At 41.5% G+C, this 23,096-nt stretch overlaps 1 protein-coding gene across 1 annotated transcript in view; it reads right to left on the bottom strand.

Moving 5' to 3' along the window:
- The window catches only part of pip4p2 (phosphatidylinositol-4,5-bisphosphate 4-phosphatase 2), a 57,677-nt gene that overhangs the window by 22,748 nt on the left and 11,833 nt on the right, over window positions 1–23,096 (bottom strand). Inside the window, exon 2 of the mRNA XM_063041208.1 lies at window positions 12,707–12,855. Within this exon, the coding sequence (XP_062897278.1) occupies window positions 12,707–12,855 (149 nt within the window). The remainder of the gene's footprint in view (window positions 1–12,706; window positions 12,856–23,096) is intronic.

Raw genomic sequence — 23,096 nt, 5'->3', positions numbered from 1 at the left:
TTTGAAGAAAATAAGAAGTCGGATGTTTGATACATATTTTAAATTTGAGCAAACTTGGCGATCTTTTATTCAATATTTTCATATGATATAATTCTTATTACTTTTTCAGTTAATTATTCTTTTTTCTCCGCGAATTTTTAGATTTGATCAGAAGGATTTTCCCTTTTCTTTTTAAACTGTATCCTCAAAATGGACTGCCCAGTCCCCTCTTTTTTTGTTTTAGGTTAGCTTAGTGGGTTTTTTTCCTCAATAATAGAAAACTGTGAATCTTTTTTTCCATGAACTGTTAAGAGGAGAAGTGGTTCTCTTCTCCCTTTATAATAGCTTAATACTATATATGATTTTGACAGTGTATACTCCTTTCTTTGTTTGTATTATTATTGAAATATGTATTTGAGATAACCTCTCCTCTGGTTTGTATTTATCCTTATTCTTTTAAATGAATAAAAATAGATTGAAAGTGGAAAAAAGAGAGTTTCAAGAGATTAGCTCACATTCTTCTAAATTCAAGAACGTTTTGGCCTATTTGTATAAGTGCTCTCATTCCAGCAATTAACTGGTGAACCTTTACTGCATTCCCCCTTCATAATAATAGATCCTTGGATAGAAAGACTAACCGTTTATGCCATATTCCAGATGTGCTCTCATTAACATGCTGGATAATTGCAGCAAGACATCCTCAAATCCTCTTCTAATAAGCAAATTGTATGTATACTTTCCAGTGAATCACACGCCACGACACCCAGGACCCTCTAAACACCAGTATCTTTCACGCTGTCACCATCAAAAAGAACTTTGCACCACTTAAAAATACAGTAGATGACCTTACACTTTCCAACATAATATTCCATTAGCCACATCTTTGTTCAATCACCTTGTCTAAATCTTGTAGAGTGGGCTCCTCATTTCCTTCACAAGTCAGTCACCCAGCTGCAAGCCACATCACCGAGTATATTCTTTACCCAATTTGGATATATTAAACCAGCCAATCCAATCATTAACATAGATTGTGAATAGCTGTTATGTGGCAGCAATTCCTACAACATCCTACTAGCTACAGGCACCCAACTCAAAAAAGTTATTCATTTATTCCCACTCTTTTTTAGCTATTAACAATTTCGATCAACTTCAGTACATCACTTGATACCTTCTGTGCTCCTACTCTGCATGATAAACTCACGTGGCCTTTTATAAAAGGGTGTCCAATTCAAACATATCCATTGGTAGCTCATCTATTCTAGTAGCTGCAACCTCAAAACCAGATTTATCAAACAAAATCTCCCTTTTAAAAATTCCAATAAACATTTATGATTTTCTAAATGATCACTTTCTTAATCATGGATTCATTGTTACTCTCAAGTTACAAAGCAGTACATGCTTACAAAAGTCCCACAAACCATAACCACCTTGCTGAATCCACATTTCCTTGAATTCAAGCAACAACTATGTCCAACTAGTGATACAAAACTATTCGAACCAAACCTGTTGGTTTTTATTAACTAAAAACCTGGTGGACCATCCACATATGGTGCAAGAGCAAGCCAAAAGCTGCATATCCTGCAACAAGAGATTCAGGTACTATTTCAACCTTTCCATTCATTACAGAGCAGAAAGCTTGATGGAATAGATGCAGTTCCAATAGCACTGAAAATCTTAACATAACCAAGGACAAAGGAGCCCATTTGAGCAGCAACCCATATACCACCATAAGTCTACATTCCTTGCACTGCTGAAGCTCCTGGGCTGAAATGCACACCATTTACTGAATCCACTAGACATTTTGGACAGCTCCTTCGTTGCTTAGGAAAAACAAAGGCAACCAGTGTATGGGTATACCAGCACACCAACTTGGAAATACTTCCATCTTTACTGGTTCCAAGCCCTGAATCTCTAAATCAACTCATATTGTGGGTGTACTTTCACCAGAAGATTGCAGTGGTTCAAAAAGGTAGACCAGTAACACCTTCTCAGCAGCATTTGGAAATGTGCAATAAAAACACAAGGAAGCAAGATCAAGAGTGGGCCATCAGGTACTTCAATGTGACCACACCATTTGATCTACATTGTCCTCAACTCCTCTTCTGTATTGTGTCTCCAAAAACCTTCAGGCCCTTGATTTATCAGGTATTTATCTGTCTCCATGAGAAATACTTTTAACAATTCAACTTTCACCACCCACCAGGGCACAGAACTGCATAGATTCACCACGTTCTTGGAGAACCTTTTGCATATCTGTGTTAAATGACCTGCCTTTTACCTTGCAGTCATGTTCCCTTGTTCAAGACTCCCCAGTTACTAAAAACATCTCAACATCTCCTCTGCCAAGCATCCTTAGGATCTTGAGCGAGCTCGCCCTTCTAAACTCGGAGGATTACAGGTGAAAATTATTTCATGTCTTTTGATAGAATGATACTTTCATCTCAGGAATTAGCCTGGTGAATCTCTTTTGTGCTACCTCTAATGTTACTATATCTTTACCTGTAAAGGGATCATAATATAGTGTACAGTATATATGGTGTATATAAATATACTCCATAAATATAAATCTAGTGTATATAAAATTTCAGGTGAGTCTTCACCAACATCCTGTACAATTGCATAAGACTTCCCAGTACTTAAACTTGGGCTCCTCTGCAATGAAAGCTAAAGTACTATTTGGATTTTTAACTGTTTGTTGGACCTGCCTGATAACTCTTCTTAATCCATGCACTTCACTAATTTGCAATATCTTGCCATTTAGATAATAATCTACCTTTTGATTTCTCTTACTCAAGTGCAAGACACTTCCCCAAACTAAACACCATTTGCCAGTCTTTTGCCCACTTACTCAACCTACTGTCTGCCCTGATGCAGAATAACAGCACCGTTATTTCACCAGAACAAGCTCTTTAAATCACTGGAGATGTCTACCAATGTCATCTCTGCAAAAACCTTCAAATGTGTTGACAAGATGTGAACCAAGGACAGAGATTTCTTTCAGACAAATATCCCCAGCAGTGAAGCCCTGAATAGACTTGCTCAATGGGTGGACCACACCCAATCTACTCCAAAGTGTGTCCTGGCAAGGGTTAATTGGGTGGACATAAAAAATGATCCATTCACCGCAAGATTATGACTGTTTTTTCCCCAGAAAAGAAGCTAAAGTTGTACCGGTCGTGTGCTTCTGGTCAGCACTTCCTGGTGGCAGAGGGGTTTAAGATCCAAAGCCATTTTAAAAGAAGCACTGATGAGAAAAATCTGGATTCAGTTATTTATAAATGAGATTCTCATGTATTTTTGGAAATCTAAGACAAATTACATAATCTCTGCTGACATAGCTGATTAATAGTTATCCAGATGTTGTCCAGTGAAGTTCCCTTTAAGGAGAAGCAAAGAAAACAAAAGGAAGAAGACACTTTTTCTTCAGTTTCCATAGATCTTCCACTAAGCTGCAACATTCGTTGGGTAGACTCCAGGAAAAATAATACTACACGTCTCTCTGTCACAGAATACACCCATACAAATCAAGCATGAGAAAGCAACGCAGACATCTACACACATTGAGCACTTTCAAGACATGTGAACCTGTAACTTGTTTATCTTCTTAAATTGCTTCTTCAAAAGAATTCCATGAATAGAGTCATTCTAAAACTTTGATTTGGTCACTTATTACTCCTCAATAATCGACAAATAAATAAACAGTTTGTGTCATTTTTCCTCATAATTTAACTGTTTACAATTACATCGAATTTCCCTACATCCCCTCTATTGCCAATGCCTAGTACAGAATACTGAACTCCAACCAGCACATTCAATAATTGCAGAGTAATCCCTAACCTTTTACTTTAGCAGCTTTCTAAAACTGAACAACAGCTTTTATTACCAATAGGAGAAGATGGCGGCGCGATACAGCTCGCAGCGGCTACTCCGGTGGTGATGTCCGTTATTTGCAAGTAGGGTGCCGTGCACAATCCTGATTTGATGGAGACGGACGTGAGAGCATGGAGAAACATCTGGTGAAACTTCTGAAATGCCTGCTTTGTTGCTGCTGCTACTGTGTGGTCCAGAATCTTCGGAGGAAAAGGCCCCAAGTCCTCGGCTTTGCTTGTTGCTCAGCGGCCGGGGCAGGGTCGAAGTGCTCGGAGAGGCTGTGTCGGAGGGGCTGGTCGGATGCTCGAAGTTTTCGGACGAACTCAGAGTCTGCTGCGGTCGGGTGCTTCAAATGGTGCTGCATCGGCAAGTTAGCGGCGCTTGGAGGTTCATGACAGGGAGAGTTCCTCCCTTCTGCCGCCTGCGTGAGATGATGAGTCTATTGGGACTTTGAGACTTTTTTTTTTTAACCATGCCTATGGTCTGCTCTTTATCAAATTATGGTATTGCTTTGCACTGTTGTAACTATATGTTATAATAATGTGGTTTTGTCAGTTTTAGTCTTGGTTTGTCCTGTGTTTCTGTGATATCACTCTGGAGGAACATTGTATCATTTTTTAATGCATGCATTTCTAAATGACAATAAACGAGGACTGAGTGTCCTCAGAATCTAATCTAATCATAGTAACACACACAAAATGCTGGAGGAACTCAGCAGGTCCGGGTGCATCTATGGAAACGAACAAGACCCTTCTTCAGGACTGGAAAGGAAGGGGAAGTTCACCAGAATAAAAAGCTAGAAGGCTATAGATGAAGCCTGGTGGGTGGGAAAGGTAAAGGGCTGGAGAAGAGGGATTAATATTTTTATTTTTTAGGTAGCTACCCACTAATGAGGAAAGGTTGATCAACTTAGGACTTTTCTCCTTGGAGCTAAGGAAGATCAGAAGTGATGGAGGTGCATAAATTGATAAGAGGCACCCTTAGAGTGGACAGCCTGCACCCCCCACCCCCGGGTAGAAATGGCTAATACGAGAAGGCATAATTTTAAGGTGGTTGGAGGAAGTTATCGAGGGATGTCAGAGGTAAGGTTCTTTTATATACACAGGGTGGGTGTGTGCGGTGGTGATAGAGGCAGATACAAAAGGGTAGTTAAGAGACTCTTAGATAGGCAGGTGAACGAAAGAAAAATGAAGGGCTTTGCAGGAAGGCATCATTAGATTGATCATAGTTTAGGTTAAAACGTGTCAGCACAACATTGTGGACTGAAGGGTCTGTACTATTCTACATTCTACTTAATTTTAAAAATGGGATTTATATACAAGGATGTCTAAATCTCACCATTCTTTCACAGTTGCAAGCATATAATTTGGTAAAACAGATGATGCTTGTTGTGTGGTGAACATGAGTGACCTCGTTCTTCCCAATAATCTGGCAATGTAACTTATATATCTTAGTGTCATCAGCAATTTGGATCCCTACTCCCTCCCAAGATCATTTGCAACATGGAATGGTAACATCTAGGAACTAGAGCGTTGTGCCCAGCAAAGCATTAAAGCAATTGTGAAAAATCAGGAAAGGGAAGTGAAGAAGTAGTGTACACCCACAGAAATGCTAACATAGCTGTGTTATGTTGCACATGCTGTTTCCTTTTTATTTAATTTAATGCCACCTTTTCTAGCGCAAGAGGCTAGAAATAAATAATGAAAACAGCTGATATAAGTGATACGCATACTAAAAAAATCAAATCAAATTTCACGACTGCAGTCAGGGCATAACCAAGAATTTAAATCTGATGGTTTCTGAAGGGGTAGTGTTAAATGCATGCATATCATGCACACATTTAAGTTCAAAAATGCTCAATGAATAGTAGACACTGGGATATGCGTCCCCAGTGAGATGAATAGTAGACACTGGGATATGTGTCCCCAGTGAGATGAATAGTAGACACTGGGATATGCGTCCCCAGTGAGATGAATAGTAGACACTGGGATATGCGTCCCCAGTGAGATGAATAGTAGACACTGGGATATGTGTCCCCAGTGAGATGAATAGTAGACACTGGGATATGTGTCCCCAGTGAGATTGCTTACAAATGTTTGAGGATTAGTTTTGAAATCAATGTATTAAATACCAAATTACTGCTGCTGCCTATGCCATTCCCTTTATGAAACAAAACCACAAAAAGGTAGTAAACAATTAAAAGTCTATCACTGAACATAAGTTTACAAAGATACTAGCTGTATATAACTACAATTTTTATATCAGCTGCCTGGTCTTGCATCAGGCAAATGGATATAAGATTTAATCGTTGAGAGCAAATGTTTTGGAATTAGTGATAGGAACTTTGGTAAGCCCTCACTACTCCCCATTTCTTTACAAATCTTTTTATTATTATTATCCAAAATTAACAAGAGTACATCGAAGTAGGCAACACTTACAATGTCTCAAGAAAAAAGAACACATTGTTTTAAAGATTGAAAAAATTTTGGTGACAAGAGGAAAAAAAACCCCTACTAAAGCAAAGAAAAGTGAGAAAAAAAAACCCTTTAGGTGTTCAACCCCGGAGCCACGCATCATACAAAAAGCTTCTAAAGATAAACATCAAACTGCCAGCAAGGAAAAAAATGTACCAAAAATTTACAATTAGATCGTGGAGGAAATCTATCAATTAACTCAAATGATAGTAACAAGAAAATGAACCCCATCTTTTCTCAAAATCAAACATAGGTTTAAAGGTTCGACTTCTAATTTTCTCCAAACTAAGACATAGCATCACTTGAGAGAACCATTGTGACAAAATAGGAGCCGATATATCCTTCCACTTGAACAAAATGGTCCTCCTCGCTATCAATGTAACAAATGCAATAACATGTTGGTCAGACAAAGAGATACCGCGGGTATTTTGAGGAATTTTTCCAAAAAGCACAGTTAATTTGTCAGGTTGTAAGTTAATTTTAAGTGCTTTAGAAATTGTAGAAAAAACTGACTTCTAGAACTGTTCCAGTACAGAACAGGACCAAAACAGCAGTTCTGCTGTGTGTCAGCGTAGCTGTCTTAGTTTTACATCTATCGCAATAACTATCAACATTAGGAAACATTTTAGACAATCTCTCCTTTGTCAAATGGTAACAATGTACAATTTTAAATTGAATCATTGAATGACTAGCACAGATCGAAGAAGAGTTAAGCAACTTCAGAATCCGCGTCCAGTCCTCCATCATAAAAATCAAATTAAGTTCCTTTTCCCAATCTTGGTTAATCTTAAATAAAGAACGCTTATCCCATTGTAATAGTAAATCAAAAATTATAAATAGTAAATTGTAAACCCTTCATCAAATGGTTCATACTCGTAATAGTATCTAACAGGTTGGCATCCAATATGCAAGGAAAACTACTTAAATATTTTTATAAGAAATGTCTAACTTGAAGGTATTGGAAAAAGTGGAGTATGAAAGAGAATATTTATCAACTAATTGTTCAAAAGACATCAGTCTATCTTCTTTAAATAAATCCAAATACTAATTCTTGGTCTTTTATCATTCCAAATAAAAGATAAAATAATAGAATCAATCCGATCAAAAAACTTCTTAGTCAGAAAAACAGGGATATTCTGAAATAAATATAAACATTTTGGTAAAATCATCATTTTGACTATATGGATGCGACCAACAAGTGAAAATGTAAGGGGGTTCCATCTACTAAAGATCTACTAATGGTTCCATCCATTTTCCGTTAAAGATGGCGCCGGTAACTGGCGACTTTGCGTATGCTCTCCCGAGCAAACTGCCCTCTCCTCTACCTTATACCCGAGAAACCCTTCTAAACCTCCAATTTAGAAAGATGAAGGTCAACAACACCCTGGCGAAGCCACTGACCCAGCTGGAGACCACCGCACCAGAACTGCTTCTTAAACTCCGGATGGCACCTGGACCCGACCAATGAGGCTCATCACGTTCCCGGAGATCCGCGGTCTGCTACCGTGCCGGAGCGCTTGGAGACACGGCCCATTCCGACCAGCACCTCTCCAGAGCAGACAACCACACAGAAGTGACGGCGGAGACCTCAAGGTGCCCCAGACACTTCCCCGGAGCGACCACCGTAAAGCCCCATTAGTGGCCATCGATAGTTGCCAGAAGTGAGGCCTCCGCCGCCGACCTCGGAAATCAAGCCCAAGGCTCGGCTGGAGCGGAGGCCTCCACAACTGTGACTCAGTTTACGGACTTGTCTCAGCAAGGAGCCCAGCCCTCCGGAATTAAGTGTCGGCTTCGGGGCCTGACCCAATCGACAGCCCGGGCCTCCGGCGGCTGGAAATGGCAACGGAGCCTCCCCCGTTACTTGGCCTGACCCAGAGCGCACGATGACGCGACCGGCCGATGGATTCCCACGGGATGCGTACACCAAACGCAAAGAGCTGACAACAACACACTGCATCGATGGAGACCTGGAAAGATGCACTACTTACAAGGAAGCGTGGGAAAAGAGCTGGGCTGCTGGTCAGATTGAAGCTGAGGGGCTTCAGGGTCGCTATGCCAACCATCCTACTAGCTAATGTGCAAGCCGTAGAGAACAAGGTGGATGATCTTAAAGGGAGACTCACCTATTGCAGGGAGATGCAGAACTGCTGTGTATTCTGTTTCACCGAGACCTGGCTCCACCCTGCCACCCCCGATTGTGCCATCCAACTGGAAGGATTTTCGATCCATCGGATGGACTGCACGGTGTCTTCGGGCAAGACAAGGGGAGGTGGTGTCTGCCTACTGATCAACACTGCGTGGTGCTCGGACACAGTGGCACTGACAAGTTCCTGCAGCCTGGACCTGGAACACCCGTCGGTGAAGTGTCGTCCCTACTATCTGCCACAGTAATTCACCTCGCTCATACTGACAGCGGTCTACATTCCCCCCCAGGCGGATGTGGAGTGTGCTGTGAACATACTGTATGCCAACATCAGTGAACTTGAGACCAGTTATCCGGAGGCTTTGCTCATTACAGCCGGGGACTTTAACTAGGCCAACCTCAGAAAGGCGCTGCCAAAGTTATACCAACATGTCTCCTGCCCCACTAGAGGCCTGAATATACTTGACCAATGTTACACAGCAGTCAAGGATGCCTACCGTTCTGTCCCACGACCTCACTCTGGAAAATCGGACCATCAGACCGTACTCCTCCTCCCAGCTTACAAACAGAAACTGAAGCGGGAGGTCACAGTGTCACAAGTAGTGTCGCGTTGGACGGAGGAAATGGATGAGGTCCTCCGTGACTGCATTGAATCAGTGGACTGGTTAGTATTCAAGAACTTGGCAGCTAACCTTAATAAGTATGCCTCAGCTGTCACGGACTGTATTTGGAAATGCACGGAGGACTGTGTGTCTCGCAAGACGATCCGGGTATTCCCTACCCGGAAACCTTGGATGAATTATGAGGTCAAGTCCCTTTTAAAGGCTAGAACTGCGGCTTTTAGGTCCGGGGACACCAGTCACTACACGGAATCCAGGCGTGAACTCCGGAAAGCCATTGAGGGCGCCAAGAGGCAATATCGAGCCAAGTTGGAAGCCCAGGCTAACCAAAGGGATGCCAGTAGGCTATGGCAGGGTCTAAATAAGATCACTGGGCGCACAGAAAAGGCTGGGAATATCAATAACTGTGGCACTTCCCTTCCTGAAGAACTTAACATATTCTACGCAAGATTCGAACAGAAGAGGAGCGTCCCGCTCCCTCCAGATGAACCGGACCTGGTGGCATCGAGATTCATCGTCACCGAGGAGGACGTTAGAAGGGCGTTCCTGAAGATAAATCCAAGGAAGCCGACGGGCCCAGATGGCATCCCAGGACGGGTTCTCCGGGCCTGTGCAAGCGAGTTAGCTGGAGTGTTTGCTGACATCTTCAAATGCTCCTTGCTTCAGTCTAAGATCCCCTCGTATTTCAAGAAGGCAACGATAATCCCAGTGCCGAAGAAGAGCAAGGTAGCATACCTGAATGACTATCGACCTGTGGCTCTGACAGCAATTGCTATGAAGTGCTTCGAGAGATTGGTTATGGCACACATCAACCACAGCCTACCGGTCAACCTCGACGCTTTGCAATTCACCTACCGGAGCAACAGGTCAATGGCAGATGCCATCTCTCTGGCCCTACATTCCTCCTTAGAACACCTGGAGAATAAAGATGCATACATAAGGCTCCTTTTCATGACTACAGCTCTGCCTTTAATACCATTATGCCAAGTAAACTGATTCCTAAGCTCCGAAACCTGGGCCTTAGCACTCTGATCTGCAGATGGATCTTCAACTTCCTCACAGACAGGACCCAGGCTGTAAAAATAGGGGACAAGCTCTCCTCTACAATCACTCTGAGCAGCGGTGCCCCACAAGGCTGTGTACTCAGCCCCCTGCTGTACTCACTGTACACCCATGATTGCGTAGCCAAGTTTCCATCAAACTCAATGTATAAGTTTGCTGATGACACAACAATTGTAGGCCGTATCTCGGATAATGATGAGTTTGAGTACAGAGAGGAAATTAAGAACCTGGTGGCATGGTGCGAAGACAATAACCTATCCCTCAACGTCAGCAAGACGAAGGAATTGGTTGTTGACTTCAGAAGGAGTAGCGGACCGCACGACCCAATTTACATCGGTGGTGCGCAAGTGGAACAGGTCAAAAGCTTTAAGTTCCTCGGGGTCAATATCACAAATGACCTGACTTGGTCCAACCAAGCAGAGTTCACTGCCAAGAAGGCCCACCAGCACCTTTACTTCCTGAGAAAACTAAAGAAATTTGGCCTGTCCCGTAAAACCCTCACTAATTTTTATAGATGCACCATAGAAAGCATTCTTCTAGGGTGCATCACAACCTGGTATGGAAGTTGTCCTGTCCAAGACCGAAAGAAGCTGCAGAAGATCGTGAACACGGCGCAGCACATCACACAAACCAATCTTCCGTCCGTGGACTCACTTTACACCGCACGCTGTCGGAGCAGTGCTGCCAGGATAATCAAGGACACGACCCACCCAGCCAACACACTTTTCGTCCCTCTTCCCTCCGGGAGAAAGTTCAGGAGCTTGAAGACTCATATGGCTAGATTTGGGAACAGCTTCTTTCCAACTGTGATAAGACCGCTGAACGGATCCTGACCCGGATCTGGGCCATACCCTCCAAATATCCAGACCTGCCTCTCGGTTTTTTTGCACTACCTTACTTCCCATTTTTCTATTTTTTATTTATGATTTATAATTTAAATTTTTAATATTTACTAATTTAAACTATTTTTAATATTTAATATCTGTAATCCAGGGAGTGTGAAGCGCAGAATCAAATATCGCTGTGATGATTGTACGTTCTAGTACCAATTGTCTGGCAACAATAAAGTATAAAGTATAAATAAATACTTCATAGAATCTACCAAGGGAACAAAATTAGCTTTATAAACATCCTTGTATTTTTTAGTGATTTTAACACCAAAATATCTAAAGGAATCCATGACTTTGAAAAGAGTATTATCATATATAGAAACAGATTCATTTAAAGGAAACAGTTCACTTTTAATAAAATTTATTTTGTATCCTGAAAAATCTCCAACTTCAATAAATAATTTTAGCAAGGTAGGAATAGATTCCTCGGGATTGGATATATAAACCAGTAAATCGTCAGGGTAAAGAGAAATCTTATGAATGGTCTCATTCACAAAAACCCCATAAATATCTTCAGCTTCAGGAAGAGCAATAGTAAGTGGTTCTAGTATTAAATAACAAAGGACTTAATGGACAACCTTGTCTTGTCCCCGTGAAAGCTGAAATAAAGGGGATCTACAGTTACATTATTAGTAATAACAGTAGCAAGTTTTGTATATCATACTAATCCAATTATTAAAATTAACACCAAAGCCAAATTTCTCTAAAACATTAAATAAATATTTCCATTCGACTCGATCGAACGCTTTTTCAGCATCCAAAGAGATGACGCATTGTGGAGTTTTAAAAGAGGACAAATATATAATGTTAAATAATCTCCGAACATTTGAAAAAGAAGAATGACCCTTTATGAAGCCTGTTTGATCTTTAAAAATAATGTTACCCAAAATATTCTCCAATTGATTGGCTATTATCTTTGACAGAATCTTAGCATCGACATTCAATAATGAAATAGGCACAATCAGTAGGGTCTTTATCCTTGTTAAGAATTAAAGAAATAGTGGCCTCATAAAAAGTAGAGGGTAAATCACCTTCCACAAAAGAATCCTTAAACATTTCCAACATATACGGAGAAAGCAATTTTCCAAATTTTTTATAAAAATCTACAGGATAGCCATCAAGTCCAGGGGCCTCACCAGATTGCATTGAAAAAATAGCTTTATGAATTTCGGTTTCAGTAATTTGGCCAAAGAAAATGAAATTTTCTCAGAATTTACCTTGTATCCAGATTAAATATTTTATCTGGATGTTTGACAAATAACAATAAATTATGAGATCATTGCACATCTAATCCCTAGGGAAGTACTGTACAGCAACAACTTTTTCACATGGTAAAGTAGCTCCCATCATGAAAATTAGTTAGTGTTCATAGAATGGGGAAAAACACAGGAATGGCAGATCAACTAGAATATGGACATTTAATATGTTGCATAATAAATAGCAAAGCAATATTAATAACACAAAAATCATAACTTTGTCAAAATCTTTAATATGTTCCACAAATTCATAAATTTTCATGCATCATATATACACATTAAGCTGGAAAGTTGGAAAAATATCAGACTTAGTTCACATAAAAACAAAATTAATTAGCACTTAGAGACAATCCATAGTTCATTGAATGCTACCTTTACGTCACAACTTTAAATAATATTACGATATTCCTACCGTGGCTTCGTTACAAACAGTGCATTTAACAACATGCTGATGAAGCTTGCCCTCCAAATTTATCAGGGATTGACAAACACGACAGTTTATTACTGGAACTCCTCCAACATCAGGACTAGCCACAGGACTGTAAGGAGGTGGAAGTTCTCCTGTGTAAAAGACGACAAATCACAAGTTTCAACTGGTTTTGAAATATACATCATTATAAAGCAGAAAATACTGGCACACACTCACTGGCAGCAGCAGATTGGGGCTTTAAAATGAAACTTGGGATTCCTGTGCATTACACGAAGTTTTCAAAATACATGTATGTACAGTGGATTCCAGTTAATTGGGACACATTGGGACCAGCACATTTTGACCCAATCAAGGCTGCCTCAATTAGTTGAAAGTTCATAGCAATAGTTAAAAAAGGTATAAAAAAGATAAACTACTAGTAACTGAGTTACAAATTATGTATTTAAATGAAATGTAGAACATTACCAATATTACTACAGCACTATAAATGTGTGTTAGTTCCTAATATTTATTGACAGAGGAATTCATCCCAGTATATACTGCCATGTTCTTTCATTAAATGAACATATTCAGTGCAGACATCCAGTGTAGATAATGGACTGCCTTCAAAATAAAAAACAAAATTATCAAAAAAAAATCGCTCTTTTTGAATTGGTGGCTGTCAGCCCAAACGGATAACATAATACATGCACACTCAACTGACATTTTTTAAACTGGGTTTGCTCTAAACATGGTGTAGTGTCTAATAACCACACAAGTGCGCATGGGCACCCTCTAATTCAGGCCCTCGAGTCGAGGCAGCATCCTCGTAAATCTTGTCTGTCCCCTCTCCAGTGTGATAATCTCTCTCCTATAACGAGTAACCAAAACTGTACACAATACTCCAAGTGTAGATTCTTAAATTGCAACATAACGTACCTAAAGTTCTCCTAAACTTGATGCCCTCAAATGATGATGAGCTGGAGAACAGGAAAGAGATAGAGAGCCTGTGGCAAGGAGTTATGATAACAACTTCCTTAAATGTCAGCAAAACAAAAGAGCAAGTCATTGACTTCAGGAAGGGAAGCAGAGCACACAATCCTGTTTATATCTATGGTGCTGAAGTTGAGGTCATTGAAAGCCTCAAGGCCCTGTCGGTTTGGGCCTGTTACCATGCAACATTGCATTTGTGGATGTGTTCTTCCAAGTAGACACTTTTGACCGCGTCCATCAGTCAATGGTCAGCAGGGAATGCCCTGCAGACACTGTGGAACAGCTACCTTATGGACACTGTAGGGTGCTTCCCTGAGCAAACTGTCAAAGCGTCTGGTAGAATACCCCTACACCAGATTTCACCAATAAGCACAAAGACATCTCTTGGCTGGCATCAAGAGGGGCCCGTAAACAGATCGTTCCAGTACAGCAGGTGTTCCCAGCCTGGGGTCCACAGACCACTTACTTAATGGCATTGGTCCATGGCATAAAAAAGATTGGGAAGCCCTGTTGTACGGACATATCATCCCCAAAGTACGCTTATCTTTGGATGTCTGCAGTGGAGGAAGAGAGCTTTCTGCTGACTGCAGGTTTTCTAAGAGCTTGGAGAAGGAAGCAAGGATTCAAGTCGCGGGTTATCCCCAGCAGCTGTATAACAGAGCTGCCAAGGTGTAAAACACATTACCAACAGTCATACACAGCACAAGGCACATATAGCACGTACATGAAGACAGTCACAAATTCCTACAGATGTACCATGGAAAGCATTCTAACTGCTTGTATCACTGTCTGGTACGGGGTGTGTGGTGTGCTACTGTATAGGATCAAAATGTTAAAGAGGACAGAGTTAAATAAGCAAGTTACTTCATAAAGATTTATGCCACCAACCACAACTACTCCTACTGAATATGAATTCAACTTGGATTTAGCTCTTTGCTAAATTATTAAATAGTATGATACAAGGCATTGAATTGTTGATGGGTACATCGAAGGAAAGAGTACAAGTTAGCCTTTGGCTGTGACTTAATTTAATACAGATAATGAAATTGTGTAAAATCAACTGTTAGGTATCTGTCCAACACCTTTCAAACAGACTAAAATAATTGGTGCTCTTATCACAAACTAATTATGCCCTATTGCAGACGTCAGAGACATAACTGTAATTTCTGTAGATTGGAGGTTCTTGTCTATAGCTTTACTTTTTCTTCCCAAACTGAACTCCACATAAAATTAAGGTTAAAAGATTGAACATTACTATTATGAACCAACAACAAATCATGCTGGAAGAGGCTATGGGTCAATCTGTAAAGCAAACAACAGAGTTAGCACTAAGATTCTTGCACTGAACTGAAACGATAAATCTGTTTGTCTCCACAGATGTTGTTTGATCTGTGATACTTTCTGTTTTCATCTCAGACCATTATAACTGCATTTTATTTTAAAAATCAATAAACTGTGAGCTAGCATTTAACAAAAGTGTTAGAAAATATTGAGAGGAAATTCCTTGAGAATAATTTTTTTGAGATCTATTTAGTAAATACATGCGAACAGGCTAAATTGGTACGGGCCAGTGAGAACCAATTCAGAAAAAGGAGATGATGTTTAGCTAACTTGCTGGAATTCTGTCAAAAAACCTTTTCAGCTCAAGACAGAGTCCAACTGCAGCTGACTGTATGAACTCTCATTTCCAATTAGCTGCTTTCTGTCATGGCTTTACACTTAGTGACTATTGATAAAAGCCTCAGTAATAATGATTTAAGTACAGAAACCATTGTTATTTCAGAAACTGACATTGTTATATTATTAAAGCAACAATCCACACATAACATTATGAGGTTTAAGTTTTTTATGGTGTCAGTTAAGCAGGAGATATTAGCCAGAGAATTCTCAGCTGTTCCCTTGTTCCCTGAATATTGACACAAGATATTTTAATGTCTAACTCAACTGCGTGCACGTGTGCGTGTGCACAGACACACGCAGCCTGAAAACTGTGTGGCACTTTAAACATGTTTTTTTGTAATAAGCATACTATAAATATTTAGGGTGAAATCTGAAAAGTCACGTTTTTTATTTTATTTCTTAATTGAAGGGTTTAATGAAATATCCTTGAATATAATTTAATTCAAATTATATTAAAATATAATTTCAAAATTATAGTAACATTATATAAAAGAAAATTTGCAGTACACTGCAACAAAGTTTACAGGAGCATTTCAGCTACTGTGTGGCCACAGACCTGCGTAGTTTCGAGGGAAGAGTGGAATCTCGGCAAATTTACATTGCGGCCTGGGAACTGAAACATCACTTTACTTCATATGTTGTTTCATTTTACATCATGCCTTATGTCATCTACTTTGACTCAGAACAAAGCAAAGCAGCACACTACATTTGACAATGGGTAAGATATTAACAGACCTGCATATTTTATTTAGAGTGGAAGAAAGTACATTCGTAGCATTACAGAATTTTCAAAAACTTATAAAAAGTTAGCTCACTTAAGTGATAGAAAAAAAACTGCTGAAGTAGACTGGAATGTTTATGTAATACCTCATGATGTCCTCAAAGCAGTCTACAACCGCTTACATACTTTTGAAATGCAAACAGGCTTTTAATCATCTTTCATTTATTAGACATCGGATGTACAGCATTTGCTGACTTAAAAAGCTATAGAGCTTCCAAAAAGAAAATATAACTAGATGTTAAATGAGAAATCTACAGAAATATAAAAACAGACAGTAAAAGCTTCTGTGGGTATACAGGTTTCCCCCGCCATCCGAAGGTAGAGCGTTCCTATGAAACGGTTCATAAGCCGAAATGTCGTAAAGCGAAGAAGCAATTACCATTTATATGGGAAAATTTTGTGAGCGTTCGCAGACCCAAAAATAACCTACCAAATCATGCCAAATAACACATAAAACCTAAAATAACAGTAACATATAGTAAAAGCAGGAATGATATGATAAATACACAGCCTACATAAAGTAGAAATACTTTTCCACAATCATTACTGAACTGTTCTCCGTAGCGAAAATCTCACGCAAGCGCCGTCGGCAGAAAATCTCACGCAAGCGCTGTTGGCAAAAACACGGTGCAAGCGCTCTCCGGTAACCTTTAAGCTATGAAGCTGCCAAATCATACCAAATAACACGTAAAAATACACAGCCAATATAAAGTAGAAATAATGTACGTACAGTGTAGTATCACTTACCGGAATTGGGACAGCGCCGAGCACACTGATGATGGTGTGTTAGGCTGAGTCGGAGTTTGGGTGGTGCAGTGACCCCCACCCTCCAGGCCGCCGAGCGATGCATTGCCGCGAAGCATGCAGGGGTCCAGCGGTAGCTGGAAGGCACACAGCACATCTTGAAAAAAGCTGAAACAAACATGCTAATTAATCAGGTGCTGTCCGGCACGTAATTGTCGGCCCAGATCTGTGCCGATTTCCATTTCGTCGTCTCTGATCTGGGCCAACAATTACGTGTCGGCGGCACCTAATTAATTAGCATGCCTATTTCAGCTTTTTTCTTAAAGATGTGCTGTGTGCCTCCAGGCTACTGTTGCATTCTCCGCGAATCGGTATCTGTCCGTGGCCTGGGGGTTGGGGTGGTGGGGGTGTCATCTCGTCATCGTCTGTTTCCATTAGAGCAGGCAGCTCATCTTATTCTATCTCTGCCCGCCTCGATGTCGAAGGTCGAGGTTCGTCGTCTGCTGTGGCTGATGTGGAAGGCTTGCTTGACTGCTGAGCCTCGCGCGTTTTTCTATCACACAGTTCTTTGTAAGGACTCAAATCATCCTGCAAATATCCCCTAAACCGACATACCCTTTCAAAATTAAAGTCGGACTTTATCATTACTCATTCGGTTTCGATTGTTACCCTTTTTTCTTCCAATTGCATCGGCTCTTCACCTGTCAGTTCTTGGTCATGGGATGCCAAAACCTCTTCAACATCACGTTCATCAGCTTCCACAAGCCAAACTCACATTGCCCTTACTTCGTTCACCATGATCGAAACGCTTAATTATGTCTAGTTTTACGCTAAGTGTAACACCCTTACGAGCTCTTTTAGGCTTTTCCAATACCTTAGAACTCATCTTGCAAACGGCTGCTCACAGGCTCGTGTTAAAGCAATGCCGGCGAGAATGCAGGGGAGAGCGGTTGCTCAGGGCGTGCGCTGCTTTTTTTTCGTAACAGTGAAAATACCTTCTGTTAGCGAAAACAGGGTACTAATGTAGGTCTTTCGTGACAGAGAGATTTCGTAAAGCAAACGTTCGAAAAGCGGGGGACACCTATAAGAAAAATATCAAAAGATAAAGTTGTTTCTTTACAGACTGTGACAGGAGAAGATTGTGGGGAAATATGGAAATTAAACAAATATTTTGCATCTACATTAAAAGTAGTGATTTACAAAAGGATGAATGAGCTGGATGGTGTTATAATAACAAAAATGCTGTACCAGAGAAATATGGACTGGGGGCTAATAAACCTGCATGGTCTGATGATGTTTATCTCTACATTTTGGACAGATGGCTATGGAGATGGAAAATATACTGGTTGTTAGCTTCCAAAGTTACACAGATTTCTAAAACAATTCCCACAGAATGGAAAGTAGCATTGAGAAAGTGAGCCAGTGGAAGAAGTGAAAATGGGAAACTGCGGAAAAGTTAGCTGGACATCAGTATTTTCAGAAAATACTTGAATCTATTATTAACCAAGATTTTATAAATAATAATAGGATTAGGCAGAGTCATTGCGGATTTATCATAGGAGGAAATCATATACAGGTCGACCTTCACTAATCCGGCACCACTGGGATCTGAGGAGTGCCGGATTAGTGAAAATGCCAAATTACAGAAGGATCACATTAAGCATAATCAGTGCCGGATTATCGAAGGAACTGGATTACAGGTAGTCGGATTAGTGAAGGTCGACCTGTACAATGAATTCCGGTTAACTGGGCCATCGGTTAATCAGGCAGCTGCTTATTTGGGACAGCTCTTGAAGAACAAAAACTGAGACAATAGATGGGACACAATTCTACTTCATTGGGACAGGAGACTCGCTGAACAGTTTCGAACTCGTGTCAGTCACGTGCGCTTGTGTGGCCATTAGACACTACACTGTGCTTGGACTGAACAGTTTTTAAATGGTGTCAATTGCGTACATTTGTGTTCAAAGAGTAGTGATTTTTGTCACTGATAGTTGGTGATAAATAAAATGCAAGACAAGACGGAACTGTTTTGCTCACTGTGGTTGCAAGCATTCAGACATGGAAATGCCAGAAACAGCCAGGAGTGAAAACAAAATGATTTCACTACTTCACCAAGTTAGGCACTATGAGGAATTTGAATGTATCAACAATCATCTTGAATGTTATCTTTGGTCCCCACCAGACACTCAGCTCTCAACCATGGCTCCAAGTAGCTATTGCATGCGACAGCAGCCACACCACGGTACTCCACTTCGACAGGCAGGCTAAACCAGGTGCAGAGAGCCAGTGGGTCTCATACCCTGGTCAGATTGGTCGGTTCCTGCAGTCTGGGCGGTTGACGCCTGCAGTAAGACCTAATGGCCAGGAAGGCAGTTCTGCAGCGATACTTGCGCGAAGCTGTAATGACCGGGTCTGGCACTGGGTCTCGTGGCTCGGAAGGGATGGGGGGGGGGGCAGTAAAGAGTGCAGTAGTTACACCTGAGCCTGAGGGGGACCAATATTTGCCAGAGCTGTTGGAGAGGACTTAAACTAATTTAGCAGGAGGATGGGAGCCAGAGTGACAGGGCTGAGGATGGGGCAGTTGGTATACAAGTAGATGCAGGGTGCAGCGAGACTGTGAAGACAGGCAGATGATAGTGCAACATCGCAGTCAGTGGAATGAGTTGAAGCACACCAAGGGTAAAATCAAAAACGGTGATGAATACAGGATTGAAGGTGTTATATTTCAATGCACGCAGAACGTGGAATAAGGTAGATGACCTTGCAGCACATATTGGCACATATGACATTGTGGGCATCACTGAGTCATAGTTGAAAGCAGATTGTAACTAGGATATGCATTGTATCAAAAGAGGCAGGTAAGCGGGGGGGATAGGGTGTCACTGTTGATTAAAATTGAAATAAAATCCTTAGAAGTGGGTTACATAAAATCTGAACATGTAGAATCACTGTGGGTAGAGTAATGAAACTGTAATGGTAAAAATACTCTGATACAGTGCCTATAAAAAGTATTCACCCCCCTTGGAGGTTTTCATGTTTTATTGTTTTTACATTGAACCACTGGATTTAATTTGGCTTTTTTGACACTAATCAACAGAAAAGAGACTTGCTTGTGTCAAAGTGAAAACAGGATCTTTCCTGCAATTTTACAATAGGTCAACAGCAAACGCAATTTCAATGGGTCTTCACACAGCCTTAGACCACCAAGACAATACAAGTACCTATGTCAGGATGCTTTTCATAGACTATAGCTCAACATTTAACACCATTATTCCAACAATCCTGATTGATGTTACAGAACCGGGGCCTCTGTACGTCCCTTTGCAATTGGATCCCCAACTTCCTAACTAGAAGGCTGCAATCTGTGCAGATTGGTGATAATATCTCCTCCTCGCTGACGATCAACACTGGTGCACCTCAGCGGTGTGTGCTTAGCCCACCGCTCTACTCTCTCTTTACCCATGACTGTATGTCTAGGCATAGCTCAAGTACCATCTATAAATTTGCTGATGATGCAATAATTGTTGGTTGAATCTATGATGGAGACAGGAGCAAGATGTGCCAACTAGTGGAGTGCTGTCACAGCAACAACCTTGCACTCAGCATCTGTGTTGCCCTTTGCTGGGTCTACGCTTTAGATGATTTATTTGTAACTATTTTCTAGTTAAAGTTAAAGGTTGATAATTAAGTTACAGTATAACAAAGGTAAATTCATTGTCTATGGTATATTGCGGCATGTGATGACGTCACCTCCAGTTTCGCTGCATCTTATGTGTAACCTCCGGTTCGGGAAGGTGTGAAGGCGGGTGCCATGCGTGCAGCATGATCGTGAAGAGCTCCGTGTCTACCCACAAAGAAACATTATAGAAGCAACACCATAAGTTCCTATGGAAGTATTTGAAGTAAAAATATTAACGCGGTTTCTGTTAAGGAAGCGGCGGTTCGGGTGGCGCGCGTGTCAGCTTTTCAATTTCAAACATGGGGTGGGCTCGGGCCCGGCGGCAGTTTGACGGGACACCCCCCGCTTGTTACTCGGGGCGGCTGAAGAGAGCGCGCGTGGTCTCCAGAAAGAAACAGACGCTGTATATGTCTGTATTTTTTTTAATCAACAGTTTTCACCATACGATGTTAATGTGGAAGAGTGAACAGTAAATGGTTAACCTTACTATGACTCTTTCTTCATTGGCTCTGGTTTAACTTGGTGTTTAGTCAGAGTTTCAACACACTGCACAAGAACACAACAGTGAAAAGGCGAAATCATTAGATGTTTCGACAAGTGGTACGATGGCTTCGCGATCAAGCATCAAGTCGCTTGCACTCAGCGCCAAGAGCAGTAGGACGTCGACAAGTGTGGCTGCCCCCGCAAGGGCTGAAGCAGAAGCCACCAAGGTGCGAGCGTCATACGCTAACCAAGAAGCAAAACTGAAAATGGAAAAGGCTGCCAGAGATGCGGAAAACCAGAAGGAAAAGGCAAGGATAGATACAGAGTTAGAAGTGCTGACGCTACAACGAGAAGCACAAGTGTTGGAAAATGCTGAAGAAATGCACGTTCCAGACGAAACATGAAAATCTATGTCAGAAACAGCCAGATTGGAACGCACCAGCGAATACGTCCAATCTCAAATTGACCGCAGATTCATTCTCCCTCTCCATACTTGCCTGTTGGCGTCCCATCTCATGTGAAATCACGAGGAAGCTTCATTGCATCGTGTCCACCTGGGGAAGACAACTCACAATTGCAACCTTGCCACAAACTCAAGTATGAAAGGGCTGACTACGAATACTTCCCAACACCAAACTTACCAAATCCAGCGAGAGCAGAGACAAAGGCTGAAGTCAGAACATCAAATCCCATCATGAACGTACATGCTCAGTCATATGTCCCCCAACATACTCCCCCATTTAGCACGCCACCTGCAGCAGAAACCTTGGCACAGTATTTAGCGTGATGAGACCTCATCAATTCAGGACTGTACCAGTTTGACGATAAGCCTGAAAATTACCATGCGTGGCACTCCTCATTCAGCAGTGCCACCGGCGGAGTCCAGCTCACAGCAATCCAAGAGTTGGACCTTATGACTAAATGGCTGGGAAAGGAATCAAGTGAACAGGTGAAATGCATATGCTCAGTGTATGTCAACAACCCCAAGCTAGCCTTACACAAAGCATGGGAGAGACTTCGGGACTGCTATGTGCCCCCTGAAATTATTGAGGGGGCGCTATTTCAATGGCTGGACAATTTTCCTAGGGTGTCAGCCAAGGACCACACTAAATTACGAGAACTCGGAGATTTATTCATGGAGATTCAAGGTGCTAAAGAAGACGGCTAATTAACTGGCCTGTCGTATCTGGATACTTCACGCAGAGTTGGACCAATTATGGACAAACTTCCATTTGGGCTGCAGGAAAGATGGGAGTCTATTGGCTCAGGGTACAAGGAAGAGAACGGTGGTCGATTCCCTCCCTTTGAGTATTTTAGTAGGTTTGTGTGCAAGGAGGCGAAGAGGCGAAACGACCCTAGGTTCATGAATCAAGGCAGCACCACAACTCACACCAACCCAGTCAAACCTATTTCGAACAATTTTGTCATCAATAAACCCGTCTCAGTGCATAAAATTGAAGTCTCCGTAACCAACGATGATCCTAGCAAGAATTGTCCATTGCACAACAAACCCCACCCCCTCAAAAAATGCAGAATGTTTCAAAACAAACCCTTTGATGAAAGAAAGGCCCTTCTCAAGGAAAAAAGAATATGTTTTAAGTGCTGTTCCTCTACCTCCTACCTCGCTAAAGTTTGTACATTCCCCGTAAAGTGCTCAGAATGTAACAGCACTAATCACGATGGGGCCATGCATCCCGGCCCGTCACCGCAAACTGCCGAGGCTCCTCCGCTCCCGCAAGAGGATGGCGGGGAGGGAGGGCATCACTCTGATACAGCTACTGTCAGCTCGAGCTGCACAGAAGTTTGCAGTCCAAGTCAGTCGAGCCATTCGTGCTCAAAGATCTGCCTCACTAAGGTATACCCTAAGGGAGCCAAAGACAAGGCCATCAAAGCCTATGTAATTCTGGATGACCAGAGCAACCGCTCACTAGTGAGACCAGAGTTCTTCGAGTTGTTCAGCATAAAGGGTAATCCATTCCCATACTACCTCAAAACTTGCTCTGGCATTGCAGAAACATATGGCAGGAAGG

The sequence above is a fragment of the Mobula hypostoma genome, chromosome 1 (assembly GCF_963921235.1).
Source record: "Mobula hypostoma chromosome 1, sMobHyp1.1, whole genome shotgun sequence".
Lineage (NCBI taxonomy): Eukaryota > Metazoa > Chordata > Chondrichthyes > Myliobatiformes > Myliobatidae > Mobula > Mobula hypostoma.
This window is presented reverse-complemented; position numbering and strand designations above follow the sequence as displayed.